The sequence below is a fragment of the Crotalus tigris genome, unplaced genomic scaffold (assembly GCF_016545835.1).
Source record: "Crotalus tigris isolate CLP2741 ecotype Arizona unplaced genomic scaffold, ASM1654583v1 scf7180000017622.5263843, whole genome shotgun sequence".
NCBI lineage: Eukaryota > Metazoa > Chordata > Lepidosauria > Squamata > Viperidae > Crotalus > Crotalus tigris.
This window is the reverse complement of record NW_024096517.1, coordinates 2922470-2946702: the sequence shown is the minus strand read 5'-3', so window position 1 is coordinate 2946702 and position 24233 is coordinate 2922470. Positions and strand designations below refer to the sequence as shown.

General features: G+C 42.5%; 2 protein-coding genes across 3 annotated transcripts in view; one reads left to right on the top strand and one right to left on the bottom strand.

The window, feature by feature from the left end:
• Positions 1–5787, top strand: part of TSPAN6 (tetraspanin 6) — a 12308-nt gene extending 6521 nt beyond the window's left edge. For both annotated transcript variants that reach the window (XM_039330351.1, XM_039330359.1), the window contains 4 exons: positions 1273–1428; positions 2572–2655; positions 3952–4054; positions 5393–5787. In XM_039330351.1, the coding sequence (XP_039186285.1) occupies positions 1273–1428; positions 2572–2655; positions 3952–4020 (309 nt within the window). In that variant the 3' untranslated portion in view covers positions 4021–4054; positions 5393–5787. The remainder of the gene's footprint in view (positions 1–1272; positions 1429–2571; positions 2656–3951; positions 4055–5392) is intronic.
• Positions 5429–24233, bottom strand: TNMD (tenomodulin). The gene is made up of 7 exons (XM_039330339.1): positions 23742–24233; positions 23255–23392; positions 16697–16837; positions 15700–15801; positions 14062–14215; positions 11565–11734; positions 5429–9967 (listed from the first exon to the last, which is right to left on the bottom strand). The coding sequence occupies exons 1-7, from the start codon at positions 23787–23789 to the stop codon at positions 9758–9760; spliced, it is 963 nt and encodes a 320-aa protein (XP_039186273.1). The 5' UTR covers positions 23790–24233; the 3' UTR covers positions 5429–9757.

Below are 24233 nucleotides of genomic sequence, written 5' to 3'. Positions count from 1 at the left end.
GAGTCAGCTATGCTCTTTTATGGGCTCTTTTATGATTCATGGACTTCAACTCCCAGAATTCCTGAGTCAGCTATGCTCTTATGGGCTCTTTTATGATTCATGGACTTCAACTCCCAGAATTCCTGAGTCAGCTATGCTCTTTTATGGGCTCTTTTATGATTCATGGACTTCAACTCCCAGAATTCCTGAGCCAGCATAGCTGGGAGTTGAAGTCCATGAGTCATAAAAGAGCCGAGGTTGCCTACCCCTGACCTATGGGAACCAGAGAATGGGATCTTACCAGATGAATTTAAAAAAAAACCCAATCAAAAACATTTATTGACTTCTGGCCCATCACACTTGGCATCTGAAAAGATCCCATACTCCTATTGACCAAAATATTTTAAATGCCTCATTCAGTATATTGTATGATTTTCCATTTAGTAAGAAAGCCGGGAATTTAAGATAGGTCCCTGTACTTCCAACCGCCTGCTACAGGATGTGCCAGCTTAGCGTTGTGGAAGTTAATACTAATCTGAATAATCTGGGATATAAAATTAAAAGCAGAGGGCAGGCTGCGAAAGACTGGAGTGAAGTCTCGATGGGAAGACACATTATCGATCCTGTGGTTTGGTCTTGGAGTGGGAATAATAGAATAATAGAGTTGGAAGGGACCTTGGAGGTCTTCTAGTCCAACCCCCTACTCAAGAAGGAGATCCTAGACCAGGGGCAGGCAACCTTGGCTCTTTTATGACTCGTGGACTTCAACTGCCAGAATTCCTGAGCCAGCATGGCTCAGCTTGGAAACCTTTCCCTTTCCTTTCAGCATAGCTAGCTCAGGAATTCTGGGAGTTGAAGTCCACGAGTCATAAAAGAGCCAAGGTTGCCTACCCCTGTCCTAGACCATTCTGGATAAGTGGTTGTCCAGTCTCTTCTTGAAACCCTCCAGTGATGCAGGACCCACAAGTTCTGGGCACAGGCCATTGCACATCCGATACTGATACTGCTTTTTCTAAGAATATATTAGCTACGCATATATGTGAAACGTATACAAGATATCCCATTGTTTAACTTCACACTCTGAAATGGGCTTCCCAAAGGTATTTGTTGTCAGCATAGACCACTTCAAAGCCAGTTCCAGAAAAGATCTCTTTCAAAGTTAGGAAGACCCACAATAGGCTATGTAGACCCAAGAGGTGTCCCACTTTAGGGTGGTGGTATATGTTTTTGCCTTGACAGTATAGTTTGCGTGTCTTGCCACGGTCATCAAGTGCTCACTTGGTTTTTGCACAGTTGCACTGCTGTGGTGTAGAGAATTTCATGGACTGGAACATGAGTGATTACTTCAAACAAAAAGGCATCCCCATCAGTTGCTGCAAGCCTTTGGAGAACTGCACGGATGATGACTTGAGGAACGTCACCAAAGCAGAAGGCAAAGTTTACGAACACGTAAGTCAAGGCCTGCTGACCTTTCTGGATTTCTCTAGAATCTGGAAATTGGCCAATTCCTCCAGATTTTGGTTTGCTAGCAAACCAAGGTCCAGGCAGAAGAAGAACATCATGGCTTCAAAATCTAAGGGACTGGTTTGGACAAAACTCAGCAGCACTTTTTCGTGCAGCTGCTGATAAAAACAGGATCGCCAACATGATCGCCAACGTCCGATAACGGATATGGCACAAGAAGAAGAAGAAGCAGGCTGCTTAATGGTAGCTTGTTGTTGTTTTGCTACCTTTTACTGAGAAATAGATGAAAATAACTAGATTAAGCCGCTCACAAAGTTAACCAATTTTTCAGTGAGAGAAATAAGGTGGCAAATCGGTTCCCCCATTTCACCTTTGTCTCTTTCATTGCCGTCATGACGTTGCCATTTTGACCTTTTTTCCTGGGCTGCAACGAAGGTGCCCACCCTTGTATGAAGACATGGCTAGTCTTAACAAAGTTTATTGATAAGCCATGATGGATGGTTCACCTGATGCTGTGCCATAAGACAACGTCTGTTGGTCCAAGGGCCACATTAGGCTTTGCCTGGGCTAACAGAAAGTCTGTAATCCCAAGAAGGAATGAGGCAGGATGTGTCTTTAGGGAGCTTTTAAAGCTGTTAAAGCAGAACATGGGGGTCTTGGGTAGAAGGAATGAAGCTGGAACTTCCCTAAGCCTCAACCTCACTTTTTCATTGTTTCCATGTCTATGAAATTAGTTTAGCTCAAGTCATAGCATGTCCATGATCATGCTATGAAGCACGATGTGAGATAACAAGGACTGTGTGGCATGGAATGCAAACACTAGATTGTGAAGCGGTCCTGGTTTTTATTCTCTGAATCTCCCTACTTCCCGTTGAGCTGAAAAAAAAAAAAAAAAAGAGCAGGTCTGGATTATTAATCCTTCCAAAGCCCACTGCCATAAAGCCGATTGCGCTGCACAAATATTGACACATGCTGGAGGATCTTTGCAAGTCTTCCATCCGATTGAAAGAAATCGGCATGTGGTCTTTGATTATAAGGTTAAAGTCAAGTCAAGGTTGAAGTGGACTGGATGTGTTTTTTTTTTTTTTTGGTTCCGTGTGAAAAGGCGTCTCTTGTTTTTCTCTGAAGGGTTGTTTTAGCCTGGTGATACAAACCATGGACTCTGAGATGGGTATTGTGGCTGGGATCGCTTTTGGCATGGCTTGTTTCCAGGTGAGTCTTCCTTGAGGATCTTCGTCTATCTTAACGCCTGTAATTTTTTCTCCTCTCCATTTGATCTTTGATTACCATGCTAGCAAAGGCACATGGGGACCCCTGGCCACTGCTGCTGAGTTAAGATGCTATTTCTCCTTCTTAAGCAGCACCAATAGCTGGCTCCTGTCCAGGAACCCCTTTTGTTTGCCCTCCAGCCCCCAAATAATTTTGGGACGGAGAGGGATTCTCACCTTCACACACATCTAGCCTCACAGAAGATGCCTAGAAGTTGTTGGGACCAATTTTACAGTAAAACCTTGTTGGTTATGCAGTAATGGGGGAATAGGGCAGGGCTTTTCAACCAGTGGTATGGGTACCACCTGTGGTACATTGGCACCTGGCAGATGGTACGCGACCATCCTAGAAAAGTGGTAGCGGGGGAGGGGAATGAGCTGAACGGGTGGCAGCACCGCACAAGCCTGAGCGAGAGATGGCTGGAGCTGCAGGGCTGTCAGGACTCAGTGGAAGCGCCAGGATCAGCGACAGGCTCCAGCTGGAAAGTAGCACTGATCCTGGCGCTTCTGCTGAGCCCAGAAGAAGCACTGATCAGCTGGAATGTTGCAGCCTCTCCAGGGTCTTGTGATTTACATTCAGATGCTTGGCAACTGATTCATATTTATGACAGTCACAGTGTCCCAGGGTCGTGTGAAGTGACCAAAACCTGCTGCCACTCAGCAGACAGGGGGAATAAAAACCAAACACCCTCCCCACCCCACCCCCCTGCCATTTATATAACTTTAGAATAGTTGCAGAAGTACGCTATTAATGTCATCGACAGATAATTTGACGGAAATGGCAGGGATCACTGGAGTGATATGAAAGTACATACCTCAAGCCCCAAAGTCCTCAAGCTTAAAAGTAGCTAAGTGAGAGATTTATTAAGTGAGATTTGCCCTTTTCTTGCAATGTTTCTTGCCACAGTTGTGAAGGGAACCACTGCAGTTGTTAGTAATATGGTTAAGTGGATCTTGAGTGACGTTTCCTGTCAGAAGATTACAAAAGGGGATCACATAATGCTGGGAAACTGCAACCGTGTTATAAATGAACCAGTCGCCAAGCATCTCAATTTTGATCCCGTGACCACAGGGATGCTGGAACGGTCGTAAGTGTGAAAAATGGCCGTCGGTCCCTCTTCAGTGCCGTTGTAACTTTGAATAGGCACTACGCGAACAGTCGTAAGCTGAGGATTTATCTGTACAGATATTTAGCTGGGTGCCATCCAGTTAATCCTGTCTTTCCCTCTTTCTCTCCTAGTTGATTGGCATTTTCTTGGCCTGCTGCCTTTCCCGGTCTATCACAAGTAACCAGTATGAGATGGTGTAACACTGCAAGACGGGAGTTCGCCTGACACTCCAAGGTATAAATACTTTGCAATAAAGAACCCTTGCATCTTGCATTGCCCTCTGTTGTTAAGGAGGGTTCTCTTTTTGAAATCAAAGAAATGGCCCGAATCTGGGTAAATTAATGGGACGGTTTGACAAGCAAAGCACTTGCCAGTTTCCAAAACCTTCCCGGTTTGTTTGATTTGAAGTGAGAAGCCCTATGCAGAATCAAGCCACTTGACTGGGCAAGCCACTAATATATAAAATGACAGCAAAGCCTTGTCCTTATTAGCACTGAGGATATCTGCACGGAAACAGCCAAGCTCAGAGAGCACAAAGGACCCTACAATAGTAATCCTGTTCCTCCTCCTCCTCCTCCTCTTTTCCACAAACCCTATTCCCCTTCTAGCACTGATAATGTTACCTAGTTTGGTAATGAAACGTCTGCCAGAAAACAACCAAGCTGAGAGCACAGCAAGGACCCCCATATCAAGCCATGCGGTTAGTTTATCTTAGTGGGTGAGCGTACGCTTGAGGTGGTCTTTGTACCATAGAGGATTGAACAGAGTATCCATTCTATACACTGTATAGAATAATTGGATTGGACAATTGTGGAATTGGAGGGGACCACAAAGATCATCAACCTTAGTAGTATACAGTGAAACCAGTGGAAACCATTTATGAGCTTCTTAATAACCTTCAGAGATTGAGGACTACAAGTTCTATTGGTGGTTGCCCCGGTCTTAGAAAGCTTTTTCCTTACGTGTCAAAGAAATGTTTAGGAGCTGCAACCTGTTGTCATTATTTCCTGGTTATGTCTTTTAAGACCCTGTAGTATCAGGTTGCCTCCTGTACACCTGTTCAGAGTTTCAGTGACTTTTAGAAATGTGGCCTCTAATATCATATAACCTCTGAGATCAGTTGTATTCTTGCAGTTTTCCATCTGCTGGGAAGCTGATGCCTGCTCATCATAAAGCCTTTAGCCCAGGGGTCTTCAAACTTGGCCCTTTTATGACTTGTGGACTTCAACTCCCAGAATTCCTCAGCCAGGCACTGAAGTCCACAAGTCATAAAAGGGCCAAGTTTGAAGACCCCTTGCTTTAGACAAATCAATAGTAGATGTCCTTTTGAGACTTGCTTTTTCTTCAGAAATGGTGATTGCAGATTTGGGAAATAATCGGAGGGATGGTCATCAGCCGGATGTGCACGTTGCACTAAGCCTGACACATAACAGTAAGGTGTAAACCATGTTTACAAACTATGATCATTGGTTTGTGTAGCAAGCACTAGACCCATTATGGCTTAATGTGTAATTTCTTGGCATTTAAAAACAGCTGTCTCTTAATATCTTCTTTTCTGTTCTTTATTTGCAGGGTTTATTTAAACAAACAAAAAACAAAAACAGAAGATTTTTTTTTTTTAGGAGCCACTTCCCTGACAGACTTGAGCTATGGAAAACCCGTTTGATTTGACTGCTCTCTTTGGGATTTTATTTGAATTTTGTTTGAAATTATGGAGCTTTTCCTTTGAGATTTGAAACTACTGAGGACCAGTAGTTTTAAAAATAGATTTTTTTTTTTAAAAAAGGGAGGCTTTACATAGTACTATTTCATAGTACTATTAGTTTCATTAGTTTTATTTGTGTCATTAATCTTCAATGTATTTAAGTGGACATATTATTTAAATTTATATTAGCCTGTTCTTGCTATTGTAGTGTAACTTAACCAACAGCTGCCTCTTTTAGTTAAAGGCTCTTTTTCTCCCTTGAGTAACGCTTCTCATTCCGGACTATCAGATCCTACTCAGAACCAAAGTACCTTCCAAAATTATGATTTCGATCCAGAATTCCACAGCTCTTTAGCCTGGGGTTCAAATACTATATTTTGGGGCTCAAATACTATATTTTGTTTCCGTTGGATCCATTTCTGGAGGCTTCAGCATGGGATTTTTTTCCCCCAAGCTTGGCATCTTGAAGATGTGTGGACTTTTAACTTCCAAAATCCTGGAAGTGGAAGGATGCATGTCTTAACACTGCCTAGTTTGAATAACTCTCTTCCCATTATTTAAAGCTTTCCAAGACTTGCTTGTTGGAAATGTAACCAGTTCTCCATCTTGGAACAAAGGAGAATGAAGATTTTAGTAGCCTGTTCCAAACTCGCATCTGGAGCTAGCTTCTGACTTGGCCACAGGGGATTGTCAAATACATTTTGTGTGGTTTAATCCCAAATTCTGGTGAGAAGTCAAAAATGTGCAGAGGACACTTCTTCTTTTTTTAAATCCTCTTTGGGGTCATTAGCAGACCCTACTTTTTGGTAAAGAGATATACATTCTTTCTTTTTGGACCTTTGCTTTGAATGGATAGGGACAAGATAAAATGGCAAGGTCCTGATGTAAGCCCCCAATGAGACTGTAGCTTGGGGGTGGGAGGAGCAGATGTTTTGTATTGTCAAAGGCCTCTGGTCCAATTCACAGGATCTCCAAATATGGTGGAAAATGGTTTTTTGAAAGCTTTTGGTAACGTTAATCAAGGATAGGCCACCTTGGCTCTTTTATGACTGGTGGACTTCAACTCCCAGAATTCCTGAGCCAGCCATGCTGAGGGGAAAGGGAGGGGTTTCCAAGCTGAGCCACGCTGGCTGAGGAATTCTGGGAGTTGAAGTCCATGAGTGATAAAAGAGCCAGGGTTGCCTACCCCTGATCTAGATAGACAGACATTACGAGTTTGTATAAGCTAGTTTCCTGTGCAGTGGAATGGAATTGTAGCCCCCGTAACCAAACAGGATAGATTAACTAAAAATAAATAGATAAATATGCTGATTTGCAACAGCAGGAATTTGATCCCCCTATCTTTGAGATTTCTGTGGGAGAACGGATTCTGCAATAGATAGAACACTAAGGCCCTCACTGAAGAGGCTTCACATATTGTGCCAAGACAGATCTACTATGTGAATAGTAAATGGCTGGCTCATACACGCTAAGCTACAAAACCGTGGTTATACAAGGGGTGGAATTTGCACACTATGCAAAGCTGAAGCCCAGCCATCTTGTTGTTTAATGCTATATGTGAACCCCAACCTGTGCAATGAGCTTTGCAAAATAAGACAGTTACTGTTTTTGTATGTGATATTGACCCAGCAATTTGGACCGGGGTTGATCAGGCAACAATGGCCTTGATTTGTCCTTAACACTAAAACATTACAATTGGGTACCTGCCTCATACAAAACCTTCAACAAAGAAATTATGACTTGGATATGATTTGTGTTCCAGGCTTCTTAGTATAGGTAGCCCTCGGTTTACATCAGTTCATTTAGTAACCATTTGAAGTTACAATGACCCTTAAAAGACCATTCCAGCGTCCCTACGATCACGTGATCAACATTCCGACATTTGGCAATGGACTCATTTAGGGCGGTTGCAGCGTCACGGGGTCACGCCATCCCCTTTTGCGACCGTCTGTCAAGCAAAGTCAATAAAGGAAGCCCGATTGACTTAATCACCGTGTTGCTAACTCAACAACCGCTGTTATTCCCTTAACAACAATGGCGAGAAAGATCATAAGATGGGGCAAAAGTCACTTAACAAACGTCTCGCTTAACAACGGAAATGTTGGTCTCAATTGTGCTCATAAGCTGAGGACTGTATGGTCTTCTGAAAGACACTCCTGATGATTGCGCAGTGTTACTTGGTACTTGTTAATTACTGTACTTCTGGAAGGTGCAAAGAGTACTTAAAAACGAGTACCAAACAAACCACATGACTTATCAGGTGTTTTGTTTCTGTTGGGAAGGACTTCCTGTCTGTTCTCCGGAGCTGTTCCCCATTTTCCTATGTCAGCAACCTTCCCAGCCTGGCTGACTTCCCGTCTGCTCTCTGTGGCTGTCCCCGTCTTCTTATCGCAGCACATCAAGAACCAGACGAGTACGGAGACAACCTTTTTGTATCAAAATGCATCAAGTACCAAACTTGACAAGTTTTGAAGCAGTCAGGTACCGAGGTACCGCCGGATGTTTTATGTACCACCGTACATAAATAAGTACATACATAGACAACACCTGGCTTGAATCAAGGTTGAGTTGTGTGAAAAAATCTCTTCTTGGCCTCCTTTCCACTTTCCTCTGCTTGCCTCTGCCCTTCCACCCCAAAACTGAATGGTATTTGGTGCTAATTCCTTGCATTCTGAAAATCCCTGGTATTCTTTGGAAAGGTGGGTGTTTTTTGTCGGCGTTGCTTGTCTGTGAAAACACTCTGAAAACAAATTCAGATTTCAGTGATTCTTTTGAAGCCAGGTTGTAGTGACTTTTGTGTCTCCCTGTGTGTATTTTTAAGACTCAGTGGGAGAGTCCTTAATCTTAGCTGTCGCTCTGCATCCGTCTGAGTAGGGTTTTTATCATCAGTATTATGTGATGTTTTGAATATATATATTTTTTGTATTCAGTAGAGGAATCTTCCTGGACCCATAATAAACCTTTATACATTTTTTATTCCAAAAGCTCTTAAAATACATCACTTGGTTGTCCTGATTTCTTGAGAACAGTTGTAATGAAGCAAATATTTTATTTCTCTGGCTGTTAACAACTTAACGGTGTGATGTGTGTCTGGGGACAAATTGCTTCTTTTGTTAACGTTAGAAATGTATACATGCTTATTTCTAACCTTCCTCCAAATTAACATACTGATAGTCCTCAACTTAAACTATAATTGAGCCTGCAATTTTGGTCATAAGTCGTGATGGTTGTAAAGAGGGCTACCTGGTAACTATCCCCGATTTTATGATCTTTTTTGCAGCAGTGAGAACACCATGCTCACAAGCAAACACTGTGGCTGTTAAATAAGTCCATTGTTTGCCATGGGGCAATTTTCACCAGAAACTGAAAACTTCCTTACTGAAGAAAAATCTTAAGCACAGTTGTGGTGTTACTTAGCCACACTTTGCTTACTGACTGAGCTGCCAGCCCCAATTATGGCCTCTAAACAAGGATTGCCTGAATATATTTGGGTGTACACCCTGAGTTGCTGACGTTAATTTGCAAATCTCTGGGTTTGTTTTTTTTTTACATAGTTTTGGGGTTTGGGGCAAAATAAGGATCCCGTTGAAGCTGCAAAAGCACAGTTTGGGGCATATTTTGCAGAATGTACTTCTAGCTTTTTATGATATTGAGCTAAGCCTGCTTATTTCCAGTTAAAGGATGCCCTCTTGCGGCTTTTTAGGAGAATGCTGGTGTAAGAGATTTTTTCTTTTCAGCTGTGGGATGCCATGCTTGGTTCTAGTTTAGCAATATCAGCAGATCCCTGAATGGCCTTTAATTTCCCTTTCGTATAGGGACCCAATCTGATTTGTGAACCAGCAGACTAAAATGAGCTAATGCTTGCCTTCCAACTTTCATTCCAACTTCGATTGCAGTGTATTTTTACTGCTTAAAAAAAAAAAACAGTCATCCACTTGAGTACTTTGCAGAAAGGTTTACACCAAGTAATATATCCGAGGGGCAAAGGCACAGAAAAAAAAAATGATCTGGAGAAATGGCTTGCATAAAGCATATAGTTTAGGAAAAGTGCAAGAGAAGATTATCAGGAGATAATTGCATCTGGGCCACCCAGGTGACTCTAGCAGAAACGTACACATACATTGTGCTCATGGCCTTTAAGAGAATTAGGAGAGCATTCTACAGGGAGACGGTCAGAATGGACCTTGGACTGCACTAAGCTTATTTTTATTACTTTTGGATAAAGTGTGTGCTTACACTCGCCCTAACATCCGTGCTATCCACCAGTTGCAAGGCATGATTGTACGGCAGATCACCCGCCCTCCCTGATAGCAGTAGGGATACGGGTAGTATCCTAGTAGCGGCTCACATATCCTGCGACAGTAGCGGTGGGCTCGGCGGCAGCGGGCGCAGCAGTATCCTCTCTCATCCCAAAGGGGGTGGAACTCAAGGCCGTTCTCGGTCTAGGGATGGCAAAGGAGGAAGGTTCATCCGTTAGGAACAATGGCCTGATCTTGTTGACCAGCCACAAGCTAGAAGTTGACTTGCCTAGGAAAAGTTAGAAGCGGGGCCACAGCGCTCTATGGCAAGGGTCTGCAACCGTGGCAACTTGTAAGGCTTGACTTCCACTCCAAGAATTCCTCGGCCAGCCACGGATTTGCACTTTGTGGGGATCCATCGGCACATCCCAAAGGACAGGGGTCTCCAACCTTGGCAACTTTAAGACTTGTGGACTTCAAGTCCCAGAATTCGGCAGCCAACACGGCCGACTGAGGAACGTTGGGAGTTGAAGTCCACAAGTCTTAAAAGTCGCCAAGGAGACCCCTGTCCTGTAGGACGTGCTGATGGATTCCCATCATGTGCAAATCTATCAGAAGGTCTTTGGTTGAGGTTATACAAGGGGCTAAGCCAATCAACAAATACATAACACTGGCTAAAGAAACACACCGAATGTGAATAGGAATATAGGGATAAACTTCATGTAATGCTACTTTTTTGATTCTTGCTTTGGTGGCTTACATTCACTGGTTGCTCACTGGGGAAGCTAAGCAGATTTTACAATGATTTAACTGCCGTGTGTAAACTCAGTTATTGGGACTACCTCTTAATTGTCGCTCCTGTTCTGTCAGCCGGAGGACAAGGTGACGGGTTATATCTACCCTCTCCAAGATTAGCTAGAGAGTCCCAGTTAGTGAAAATAGGGAAAGACTGAGCTTGCTAGATCAGTGGTTCTCAACCTTTTTAATGCCGCGACCCCCAACTGGTCGTACATTGAGGACTACTCAACCAGTCGTAAGTCGAGGACTACTCAACTGGTGCAGCACCGTTTGCAGAATGGGACTTTTGGCGGGCTCAGTAGGGCAGAGACAACCTGGACAATTCCTATTGGCTTTTGAAAGCCAATGGAATTAGACTCTATTCAAGAGAGTCTATTCTATTGGCTTTCAAAAGCCAATAGAATAAAAGGGAGTAACACAGCTCAGGAAAAGGGGGAAAAAATGGCGGACTGCGTTGTTTGGTGACCCCCGTGAAATGGTCGTTCGACCCCAAATGGGGTCCCGACCCACAGGTTGAGAACCACTGTGCTAGATAGATAATTGGATCTGCTCTAAGGCTGCTTCCTGTATTCCTTATGAGAGTAGCGTCCCTTGTATGTCACACAATGCTGCATCTGCTCTTGCACCTTTCCCCCCCTCCACGTCAGTAGTTTCTGGCAAGGGAAGGATGCAAGATACCCATCCTTCTCCATTGCAACAACTCTCTTACTCGTCCTTTTGTTGCTTCCTTCCCCTACTCTTGCTTTCTGGCGCAAATTCGTAGCGCTCATCTTTTGCTATTCTGGCCTCTCCCGATGTCTGCCTTCTTTCAGCTTTCACAATGCTTTGAAGCAAGGAATTTTGAGCATACTTTCCGAGGACTGTTGGGGGGGGGGAACTGCTTAATGGAAGAAGCAGGACTTTTCTAGCTCTGCAGAAAAGATTGCTAAAAATTCCACTTGGCTGGAGGCTGGGCACAAATTGTGACAATGCCTGGGTTGTTTTTTTTATGCCAAAGACTTACGTAGTCGTTCACTGGTAAGTCTTCTTCGGTCAGCTGCCGAGTGTGGCGTTTGGGGCCTTGGCTTTCTTCCTTGCCCAAGGACTGGCGTCGCTGCTGAGCCTCCACTTGGTTTTGCTCATTCGTGCGAATCGGATCCTCATTTCCTTTTTCAAAGTCAACAAGGTCTGGATCTAAGTTTGAGAGATCCATAATCAGAATAAGAAAATAACAGTGTTGGAAGGGACCTTGGAGTTCATCTAGTCCAAATCCCTGCTCAGGCAGGAAAGCCTATACTATTTCAGATAAATGCTTGTCCAGTGTCTTCTTAAAAACTTCCAGCGGTGGAGCACCCACAACTTCTGGAGGCAGGTTGTTCCACTGATTAATTGTTCTCACTGTCAAATTTCTCCTTAGTTCTAGGTTGCTTTTCTCCTTGGTTAGTTTCCATCCATTGATTCCAAGTGCTGAATAGAATAGAATAGAATAGAATAGAATAGAATAGAATAGAATAGAATAGAATATTGAGAATGGAGTGGAGCAGAGTAGAATAGAATAGAATTAGAAATAATAGACTGGACTGGACTAGACTAGACTAGACATAGAATAGAATAGAATAGAATAGAAAAAAATAGAATAGAATAGAATAGAATAGAATAGAATAGAATAGAATAGAACAGAATAGAATAGAATAGAATAATCTGCTGCTACTCAGAGGCTGGTTATTTTCTTAATCCAGAGCATCTCTGCTGTTCTGGATTTAATTTTTGGCTTGACTAAGCTCATCCAGCCCTCAGTGATTCCAAATGCCACTTCAGAATATGATGGAAAGCATTGTTGACTTAATGATGCAAAGCCTTGCTGTATTTAAAATATTTCTGGCAGCTTTGCTGCTTAAAATTTTTCCAAGCAATTTACCAAAATCATCAGAGAACCATCAAGGGTGGCTGGACGTGTCTGCCTCTGCCCTTGTCAATTTCAAATCTTTCAGGAAGTTACCTTAAACTTGGTGATTTCAGGCGATTAGATGGTGTTTAACCCCACAATTTACCCGGCAAGTAATATGTTATGAATTCATCTGTGATAGTACTTTACGATTCAGTATTTTAGGCAACCCTAGGAAATAGGATTAAACAATGAGAGGTCCTTGATGCTCTCTGAATTTGATTGTTTTCTTGCAGACATTTCATTACCCAAACTAAGTAACTTGTAAGGTAACTTACCAGCACTGATGATGTTACCTAGTTGGGTAATGAAATGTCTGCAAGAAAAGAACTAACTTCAGAGAGCATCAAGGATCCCATCGTCATTGTCGTCGTCCTCCTCCTCCTCCTTCCCCCCCCCCAAACCACGCTCCCTTCTAGCACTGATGATGTTGCCTAGTTGGGTAATGAAATGTCTGCGAGCTCAGAGAGCACCAAGGAGCCCACAGTCGTCCTCCTCTTCCCTCCCCTTCTCCTCCTCCACTCCTCCCCCCCTTCACTCACGTCTGCAAGAAAACAACCAAATTCAGAGACCCCTCATTTCAACCCTGAGTTCTAGTCATGCCTTAGCCATGAAAGCTGTCTGAGTGACTTTGGGCCAATCACTAGGAGACTAGGAGTTCTAGTCCCATCTTAAGCATGAAAGCAGGCTGGGTGACCTTGGGCCAATCATTCTCTCAGCCCAGCCCACCTCACCGGATTGTTTTTGTGAGGAAAATAGGAGGAAGGAGGAATGTTAGATAGGTTTGTCGTGTTCAGTTATTATGTCAGGTTGACATCTTCGGCGTTGCACCTCACTGGCTTCCTGCCCTCAAAGCACTGGGGAAGGGAGGGGGGGACAAATGGGCAATAAATCTGTATGTTCCTATGGTGGGAATTCAGGAGAGGGAGAAACAGTTGAAGAAGAGCTGAGCATTTTGGAATTTGGTTCGTGCCAGGCAGCTTCAAGGCCGTTTACCCTGAGAGTGGAATTTCACCAGCCTCAACACCTTAGCGTTCCCCAAAACATCTTGTGAGGATGGATTGGCTAAAGACAGACTGGTCATAGGGGGAGGGATGACGAACCGAGGGGCATAGTTCGGTATTGTTATGTGGGAACCTTAGATTCCGCTTGGAAGCTCTTCGTATGCGTACTTTTCACTTCAACCACATGGAGTCGAGAGTTTTCCTTTCCTAAGGGATCAGACGGGCAGGTCTGACATATTTATAAAAACAAAGGTGAGAAATAAATAAACAATGGGCCATCCAGGTTAGAAAATGGAACAACCTGCCTCCAGAAGCGGTGAATGCTCCAACACTGGAAGATTTTAAGAAGAGACTGGACAGCCATTCATCCGAAATGGTGTAGGGTTTCCTGCCTGAGCAGGGGGTTGGACTTGATGACCTCCAAGGTCCCTTCCAACATTATTATTATTATTATTATTATTATTATTATTATTATTATTATTATTATTATTATTATTATTATTATTATTATATGCCCCCTGTGACATTGGATAAACTTCTGGCAGTATAATGTTGAGAGAAGACAGCCTTACGCCTTAGCAGAGTTGGATGGATCCAATATGCAGTAACGTTTTTGCAGAGGTCAAACATCTTGGAATCCTTCAGAAAATCTTTATTTTCAATGGCTTTCTCTTCTGGAACCCAGAGTACCGATTGGTCAAAATAAGTGGCTGGTATTTCTTCTGCCTGCAAGACAGGACATAATTCTCATGTCAAATGTATTATGCTGGGGCAGCACTTCGATCAGATCTTTCCAGGTTATTATTTCTTTTCATTTTTTTTCTGGAGTACCATTCCTTTTTCCTGGACTAAAAACGGAAGTTTGCCACACTCACAAAAGGTGACAGCGTGCTGTCTTGATCCATTAGCCCCCAAACAGAAAGACAGAATGAAACAAGCTGATATTCTCTAAGGTTAAGGCAGCCCAGCAATTCTTGCTTAATCGTCAGCGAAATGAGAATGAAAGACGCATCTAACGAAGTGTCTCAGAGCCAGCCAGATTCTTGCAGGAATGCAAAATATATTCTTTTTTCCTTTTCTTTTCCTGACCCCTCCCTCAATTTGCTGTGTAACGCCAGAAACATGAAAAAGAGTTTGAACTGAAACCCTTTGCAATTCGACACACCAGTTTGAGTGTGAAATAGGATGCTTGGTTCACTGTGGAAGCGTTTTTTGAGATTGGAAGAGAGGATTTTTTTTCCACCTCAAAATGCTTCTGAAATGATGGAAACAACCCATTTTGCATTCGGAAGGGCTGTTTTGCTCTCACAAGGGGTCGCTTTGAACTTGGAATGGGGATTGAACTCTTAAAAAAAAAAGGTGGGATCCTTAAAATATTTGCCCGTTTTTGAAAATAGATTGCATTTTAACTAGCATGGCTACTTATTGGTGGACATAGATTTGTAAGAAAATGTTTCAGAGCATCTTCCCTTTCCTAAAAGTTCTCTTCTTGTGTTATTTGCAATGAGACACCATTATGGCTAGGACTGAGTTTACTATTGGAATAAAATAAAATAAAATAATTCTGGGAGTTGAAGTCCACAAGTCATAAAAGGGCCAAGTTTGAAGACCCCTGCACTAGAATATGAGCGCAAACCCTGCTCCATACTAGCATTGATGGCGTTACCTAGTTGGGTAAGGAAACGTCTCCAGAAATCAACCAAGCTCAGGGGCCACTAAAGACTCCTCATTTCAACCCTGAGCTCCAACTGCTTAGATGTTTTGCAGACCAAGTTTGAAGGCAAACATCATTGGAAAAGACTGGGATGCTTGGAAAAACGGGAAGGCAGTAAGTCCAATTAAAGGCTCACAGACACATTGAAAACCAATTAATGTCATGTGGATGACATTTCCTTGCAACCATCATCTCAGCTGGGCTGCGTTTGGCCTTACAGTTGATTCCATCTTCCTTGTTTTAGGGAAGACTCCGCTCAGCTTTAGCATATGCTGGACCTCATTTTCTCTCTCTCTCTCTCTCTCTCTCTCTCTCTCTCTCTCTCTCTCTCTCTCTCTCTCTCTCTCTCTCTCTCTCTCTCTCTCTCTCTCTCTCGTCTGCGAGTGATTTAAAAACCAGTTGGGGATTACTCTCCTCTGTCCTTTCCAAGCTGCTATAAATCTGCTAGCCGGCCAGAGTCTTTATTTAATTCAGCACATTCTTTCCTTCTGCATACCTCGGGCGCCTCCATCTCCATATCCGATGCTTCTGGTATCCCTTTAATCTGGTTTTGGAGAAAGCATTTGGGATCACCCATGAAAAAGAGGCCAGTTATTCCCTGCAAAGAAAAGCAAAAATATAACCAGGTAAAGGTGGGAAAGGAAATGAATGCAACAGAGGTAAATCTGCAAGCCCATGATTACTTTAATTCAGGTGTCTCTCTATCTTTCCATCTCTCTATCTCTATCATCTCTATCTCTATTTTCTCTATCTCTACCTCTACCTCTATCATCTCTATCTCTGTCTCTCTGTCTCTGTCTCTCTCTCTGCGAGTATGTGTGTGCGTGTATATATATATACACACACATATATATACCTACCTACCTATCTATCTATCTATCTATCTATCTATCTATCTATCTATCTATCTATCTATCTATCTATGTATCTATCATCTATCCATCCACCCACTCACCCACCTACCTACCTACCTTTATACATATACATACATATACATTTTCAATTGCAGTAAAAGTGGGGCATGGCTTAATAAATATTTTCAGCAGTCTATAAATTCTATAAAATCTATAAATACTTCTATATGCCTCTGATTTGTCGTCTGAATGTAAAGTAAATAAAAAAACGCCTCGGATTCAGAAGGTTCACCGTGGGCTTTTTGCTTTAATGCCTTGTGTTATAATGAATATTTTCTCCTTCCTGCTGACTTTGTTTTTTTTAAAACAAATTGGCATTGCATAATAGCTAAGAGACTCCCCTACGAATCAAGAAATTCCAGGTTTGACTCAGATCTGCTGGGTCCACCGATTGACATAAGCTGTAATGTAGTTTATTGGCTTAGTGCACAACATAAAATTGGCCAATTTGCTTTATTCTGTGCACCTTGCATTTTTTTTTTTTTTTTTGCCTTTAAACAAGGTGGATTATTCAGGCAGACTGTAGCCAAGATGTGAATCAGGCTGACCTAACTATACCCTGGAAATAGATATACACACATTCTTAAAATCATGTATTTCAAGGACTTCCTCACGATCCTTGCCAGTATAAAAAGTCTCTGTCCAGGTGAGGGGATCAATCTTGAGAAATATCTTCTGTTTTTCCATGTTGCTGACAAACATATGCTCCAATTCATAAATCTGAAAAACGGATTGGGGAGAGAAGAATTCAGTGCAATGGTTGATCACATTAAGCCTTGCATGGTTTGGTTAAAAAGTTACAGGCATTCTGCCAATTGTGGCTTTTCGAACAAGACACGGTTAAAACAAACCATGGCTATATAATGTATAGAGTCAGCCTCTTTGTCCCAAAGGCAACAGGACTTTCTTTTTTCCCTTGAAAATGTTTCGTTTCTCACCCAAGAAGCTTTCTCAGCTCTAACCCCAGTTATTCCGTTAGAATTGAAGAAGCTTCTTGGATGAGATGTGAAACATTTTCAGGGGGGGAACCCCTAAGAAAGTCATTTTGAACTCAGCAGGCTACAAAGAAAGAGGAAAATATTTCTACTGTGGAATATTTTCTAGGGTAGAATATTTCTACCCTAGAAAATATTCTATGCTAGATTCAAACTGGCATCCTTTTCATCACAGCTGCAGCCTTCAGACTGTTAGTGAATTCTTCAAAGTTCAAACCAATAGGTTTTACAATATGGAAAGGGGGGGGGGGAAAGCAATTAGGTTGCCTCATCAGATGATATAATAATAATAATAATAGTAAAGTTGGAAGGGACCTTGGAGGTCATCTAGTCCAACCCCCTGCTCAGGCAGGAAACCCTATACCATTTCGGACAAATGGCTGTCCAGTCTCTTCTTGAAAACTTCCAGTGTTGGAGCATTCACCGCTTCTGGAGGCAGGTTGTTCCACTGGTTAATTGTTCTAACTGTCAGAAAGTTTCTCCTTAGTTCTAGGTTGCTTCTCTCCTTGACTAGTTTCCATCCGTTGTTTCTTGTCCTGCTTTCAGGCGCTTTGGAGAATAGCTTGACCCCCTCTTTTTTGGGGCAGCCCCTGAGATATTGGAAGACTGCTATCATGTCCCCTCTTGTCCTTCTCTTCATTAGACTAGACATACCCAATTCAAGCAACTGTTCCTTATATGTTTTAGCCTCCAGTCCCCTAATCATCTATCTGTGGACAGAATTGTGCTTTAAACCAGACTTAGTGGCATCGGAAGACAGACTGGAAAAAGATCTTGAAATTCAAATTTTGTATACAAGGAACTTTCTTTTTTTTTTGAGAGGGGTTACTTTTATGGCTAACTTGATTTCATTCTTTTTCTTTTGGGTCCTGCTAAAGCAGAATTGTGACTAAGCTCTGAGAAAGAGGAGATATATAAGCTGTAAGAAGAACAGTTTTTGTACAAACCCTATTTGTTTCTGAGGCAATAAAGTTGAAATATTCATGGCATTGTTTTGCAGTTATCCTGAGCAGCAGGAATTTTTGTTTATGGCCTGATCACAGCCCTCCAGTCCCCGGGGACCTCTAAAAATATCTCCCCCAAATTGCAATGTTTAATGCATCAGAAAGAGAAGATGATGAAATGCATAGGGAGTTGTCATATTAATGAGATTTAATTAGCTTAATTCAGTGCTAATTAATTAGAAATTAAAATGAAAATGGATTTATTACCCTGGGTGCAATGTTATTCCTAGCTCTGCTTGCCTGTCTGAAGACTCTAACATGTCATTCAAAGGACACCTGTTACCTGTTCTGGGAAAGGTTGGGCACTCTTGCTGTAGACCAGGGGTTCTCAACCTGTGGGTCGGGACTCCATTTGGGGTCGAACGACCATTTCACGGGGGTTGCCAAACAACGCAGTCCGCCATTTTTTCCCCCTTTTCCTTAGCTGTGCTACTCCCTTTTATTCTATTGGCTTTTGAAAGCCAATAGAATAGACTGTCTTGAATAGAGTCTAATTCTATTGGCTTTCCAAAGCCAATAGGAATTGTCCAGGCTGTCTCTGCCCTGCTGAGCCCTCCAAAAGTCCCATTCTGCAAACGGTGCTGCACCAGTTGAGTAGTCCTCGACTTACGACCGGTTGAGTAGTCCTCGACTTACAACCGGTTGGGGGTCGCGGCATTAAAAAGGTTGAGAACCCCTGCTGTAGACTCTTCCTATCAATCAGAACAGAGCTGGAAGAGACCCTGGAGATCTTCTAGGCCAGCCCCCTGCTCAGGCAGAAGACCCTATACCATTTCAAACAGTTGGCTGTCCAGTCTTTTCTTAAAAGCCTCCAGTGATGGAGCACCCATGATTTCTGGAGGCAAGCTGTTCCACTGGTTAATTGTCCTCATTGTAGGAAGTTTCTTCTTAGTTCTAGGTTGCTTCTCTCCTTGATTAGTTTCCATCCATTGTTTCTTGTCTTGCCCTCTGGTGCTTTGGAAAATAAGCTGAACCCTCTTTTCTTTGTGACAGTCCCTCAAGTACCGGAATACTGCTATTATGTCATCCCTACTCCTTCTCTCCTCTGGACTGGCCATTCCCAAATCCAGCAGCCGTTCTTCCTATGTTTTTGTCTCCAAGCCCTTAATCATCTGAGTTGCTCCTCTTTGCACTTTTTTTCCAAAGTCTCAACATCTTTTTTGTAACGTGGTGACCAAAACTGGATGGAGTATTCCAGGTGTGGCCTTACTAAAGGAAGCTGCGACGGTTGTAAGTGTGAAAATTAGTCACAGTGCTGTTGTAAGTTTGAACGGTCCCTAAATGGACTCTTGTAATTGAGGACTACCTGCATTGTGCAAACCCAGCCCAATTTGGTTTAGTCAATGAATTGTGACTGAGAATGTAATAGAGCATTTTCCGGTGACTTCTGAACCAAGTCTGTATTTTGGAGCGATGGGATTTGGTACTTCCTTGTGCAAACCACGGATGCTTATGACCCTACAGATGTCTCGGGGCAATTAACATAAATGGAAGAAGCCTGAATGAAACACTGATCTGTTGGGCTAATGGTGGATATCTTCTTCCTGCCCTTCACTTCAGCATTTTGGCCAAAGTCCACCATTCTCCAGAATGAAAGTATGAAGTTCTTCTCCTTCCCTCCATATTTACTTTTTGGGACAAGGATGAAAGTGATTTTACTTTCAAATTGTTCGGCTGTCCTTTTTTTTTTTTTTTTTGCTGTTTGCTTAAACGATATTTGAAACCAGACTTTCATGCAATTTGTTTTTTCTGGAAAGCGCTACAGGTGGCTGGGCAAACAGTAGCTTCCTGATGCTGAGATGTGACTGTTTGTTCCACTGGGATGATTTAAAGCAGGGGACAAGAGCTGGCCTGCTAGAAGTTGCACCACAATTCCCATTATCCTGGCTGGTGATTGGAGTTAGCGTTCAACAATATCTGGAGAGCCAAAAATCCCACATTTATTATTATTACTACTATTATTATTGCTATTACTACTTCTACTACTAATAATAATAAAGTTGGAAGGGAACTTGGAGGTCATCTAGTCCAACTCCATGCTCAGTCAGGAAAGCCTATACCATTCCAGACAAATGGCTGTCCAGTCTCTTCTTAAAACTCCCAGTGTTGGAGCATTCACAGCTTCTGGAGGCAGGTTGTTCCACTGGTTAATTGTTCTCACTGTCAGGAAGTTTCTCCTTAGTTCTAGGTTGCTTCTCTCCTTGGTTAGTTTCCATCTGTTGCTTCTTGTCCTGCCTTCAGGGACTTTGGAGAATAGCTTGACTCCCTCTTCTTTGGGGCAGCCCCTGAGATATTGGAACCCTGCTATCATGTCACCCCTAGTCCTTCTTTTCATTAGACTAGACATACCCAAAGTGATGACCCTTATTGAATATACAGGCAGTCTTCAATATATAGTCATTCATTTAGTGACCATTGAAAGTTACAATGGTACTTAAAAAAAGGGACTTGTAACTAGTCCTTGTGCTTGACCCTCGCAGCATCCCCCAGTCACGTGTTTTGAAATGCTTGGCATGTGTTTACAATGTTCACAACATCCGGAGGTCATGTGATTGCTATTTGGGAGTTTTCAAAGGGTTTCCCACGAGCAAAGTCAATGGGGAGAGCTATATTTTCTGAAGGACCATGATCCACTCAACAGCTGCAGTTATTCGCTTAATGACTATGGCAAAAAGTTTGTGAAACCATGTGACTCACTTTACCATCTTGCTTAGCAACAGAAGTTCTGGTCCCAAGCATATGTTAAGGACCAGCTGTATGATTAATAATCAGCATAATAATAACTGATTATTATACTGATGGTGCATTTTCCAAAGCACCAGAAGGCGAGACAAAAAAAACAATGGATCGGAACTAATCAAGGAGAGAAGCAAGCTGGAATTAAGCAGAAACTTCCTAACTGTGAGGACAATTAAGCAGTGGAACAGCTTGCCTCCAGAGGTTGTGGGTGCTTCATTCCTGGAGGTTTTTAAGAAAAGACTGGACAGCTACTTCTCTGAAACGGTATGGGGTCCCCTGCGTGAGCAGGGGGTTGGACTAGAAGACCTCCAAGATCCCTTCCAACTCTATTCTTATTGATTGATTGATTGATAATATACTGATGACTGAAGAAAAAAGGAACAGGCGATTGATGATGCACATGTAATTTTTTTTATATCCTAAGATCTTTTTTTATTTTTCTTTTAATTTGCTGGCACCTGCATGGGTACACCAAGTTACCAGGGCAGTCTCTTCTCTCCAGTAATGTCACTGGGGTTGCAGCAGTCTGGAATCTGCAAATGGTTTTTGCAGACCTACCTCCTGAACAGCAGCAGCTTATTGCAAACAGATGCTGGCCTTGGACTGCAAAGCCAACGAAGGCAGGACTGTCCAGCCAGCCAGCTTTTGGCTGGTGGACATTTCTCTGCTGCCTTTATGGATAGTAGCAGAACTGACTTGAGAGTGGACTTCCAAAGAACTTTCTCTCCCAAATCTATTAAACTGGTTTTACCTTTTTGGTTTTTTTTTTTTTTTAATATAAAGAGCTGCATCACTTCAAAAATAACCTGGAGGATTATAATATTTTGGGTGGTGTGCATATGTATTGGAAAGACCTTCTGTGGAAAAATGGCTAATTAAATTATGGGACCACGGTACATTTGATGTCAAAAAGAACCTCGTATTTAAAAAGGAAATCTGATGCAGAATTCAGGTCTAACTGGAAACCATCCCTGGCTAATTATTTGCTCGACGGATTTTGTACTCCAGTCTAAATTTGGGCGTTTCTACATTTAGAGTTTGGCATGTAGTATTTCATTGTTCAATTTCCCCCAAGAAACTACCGTCTGAGGTAGATTCTCAGAGAATAACTCTCTCCCATTCACCCAGAGAATTTCTGTGGCTCAGGGTGGATTAGAACCCAAGTCTTTTTAAGCAAGCCCAGTTCCTTAACCACCATCTCCCCAATGCCGGGTGTTTCTGAGATTTTGGTTTATTGTTCTGCACAAACATGATTGCTGTGATATATATATAAAAGAAAAGAAAAGAAAGATTTCTTTCTCCCATATTTGGGCTGACAGGGTGCACATTCAAGGTAATATATGTATATGTATATATATATATATATATATATATATATATATTATATATATATATATATATATATATGTAAAAAATATATCGCTATTCTTCAATTTTTAATGTAATTTTTAATATATATATATATATATATATATATATATATATATATATATATATGTAGGTCTTTGGTTGTTCGGTTTTGTCCCGCATAAAATTGGAAGTGTCTTGGCGACGTTTCGACGAAGTCCCATTCGTCATCTTCAGGCAGGTGTTTTCAGCTTCGTGCTTCGAGCAGCAATGTGAAGCACGAAGCACGAAGCTGAAAACACCAGCCTGAAGATGACGAATGGGACTTCATCGAAACGTCGCCAAGACACTTCCAATTTTACGCGGGAGAAAACCGAACAACCAAAGACCTACATACAAACACCCGCGAAAACCTCAGAAAACACACACACACACACACACACACACACACACACACACACACATATATATATATATATATAGGTCTTTGGTTGTTCGGGTTTTCTCCCGTGTAAAATTGGAAGTGTCTTGGCGACGTTTCGACGAAGTCCCATTCGTCATCTTCAGGATGGTGTTTTCAGCTTCGTATTTTGAGCAGCAAGTATGTATGTATGTATGTATGTATATTGGGGGGTAGTATTGGCAGAAAGAAATTCTCATAATTATTCCATAAAATGACTGAATAAATATAGCAAGTTCTCAGCCCTTTCAGCTGCAAACTCGTGAAAGTCCAATTTAAATTGGCTAGAGATCAGTCACTTTCCCAAGCAAGTGACTTCTTTAATGCCTTGATCGAGAGGGCTTCTCCTCCAGTTCCTGGTGAGTTAATTGAAACAAAATGGAAAGGAACTTCTCACAATTAAACTGTGCTAGGAAAGAAATCTCCGCCTTTCTACAGCTACGATCCCACTGCCAAAAGAAACGGCAGCACAGCGTAAAACTTTGACAAGTTTCTCTGCGTCTTTTTTAAAGTGTGGGATAGAAATATCCCCTTCTCAAACCCCCACCCCTTTAAAATATCTCTTCAATATAATCCTGAGAATAGGACGTACCTTTTTAGGAGGAGCAGGTTTCCAAAAATAGGAGACACCCAGAATGGTCAAGGTGAGGGAGAGGAGCAGAATGAAAGCTAACACAGCCCAAATCTGGACTCTTTTGTAGAACCCTTTCTTGACATTTGAAGTGTAAGCCTGAGAGACAGAAAGAGGAGAGAAGTCTTCAGGAAAAGCTAGTTTCAGACAAGCCACACAATAGAAGTATAGAATCAAAGGGCTAGGAGGGACTTTGGAGGTCTTCTAGTCCAACCTCAAGCAGGAGACCCTATACCATCGCGGGCAAAGGGCTGTCCGGTCTTGTCTTGAAAACCTCCAGTGATGGAGCACCCACAACTTCTGCAGGCAGGCTATCCCACTAATTCATTGTTCTCACTTTCAGGAAATGTCTCCTTAGTTATGGGGCACCAAACCATCGCTCTTTGGGGGCGCATCCCCCAAGATCTGCCCTCCCACACCCCCCAAAAAAGCCAAGTAGCGGACTTACATCTTTCTTGCAGAATTTTGGGGACCCCTCCGGGAGCTGTTGCCCCATGCTGCTTCCCCTTGAGTGTCAAATCTTTCTTTTATGCCACAAAGAGTGGGGCGGGAGAGACAGAGGGACTGGGGTGGAGTCAGAATGCCTTCAAATCCTCCTTGAGCAGAGTGGAGGGCTCCCTTTTTGTCTCCCCCCCCAGCTGGCTAGGCTAAATGTTTGGCACTGCCACATCCAAGTCTGCAAACGTGCTGGACAGGCTAGAAGGAGACAAGGATGGTCTGTTTCTTCTCGGAACGGATCCTCCTTGCAAGCCTGACTCCTGGAAAGAGACGGTCATTTTATTTCCAATGCTAATTCCTTCTGGGTCCCGGGGTTTTATTTTGTTTGCTAAGGATCTTTCTAGTCTGGCTAGATTCTCAATGGCAAATGCTCACCATGTTGACCCAAACATGTTTTTTTTTTCTCTAAAAGGCAAGTGGACTTTCTTGTTTTTTTTTTTCC

What these genes read in the sequence shown, in the direction of transcription:
- TNMD (XM_039330339.1), bottom strand. Translation starts at nt 23,789, where the DNA reads ATGGGGCAACAGCTCCCGGAGGGGTCCCCAAAATTCTGCAAGAAAGAT. An exon ending in AACCTGCTCCTCCTAAAAAG is followed by an intron (nt 16,838 to 23,254) that starts GTACGTCCTATT and finishes TCCGTTTTTCAG; the next exon opens with ATTTATGAATTGGAGCATAT. An exon ending in ACTTACCAGTGAACGACTAC is followed by an intron (nt 9,968 to 11,564) that starts GTAAGTCTTTGG and finishes TGCCATCCCTAG; the next exon opens with ACCGAGAACGGCCTTGAGTT.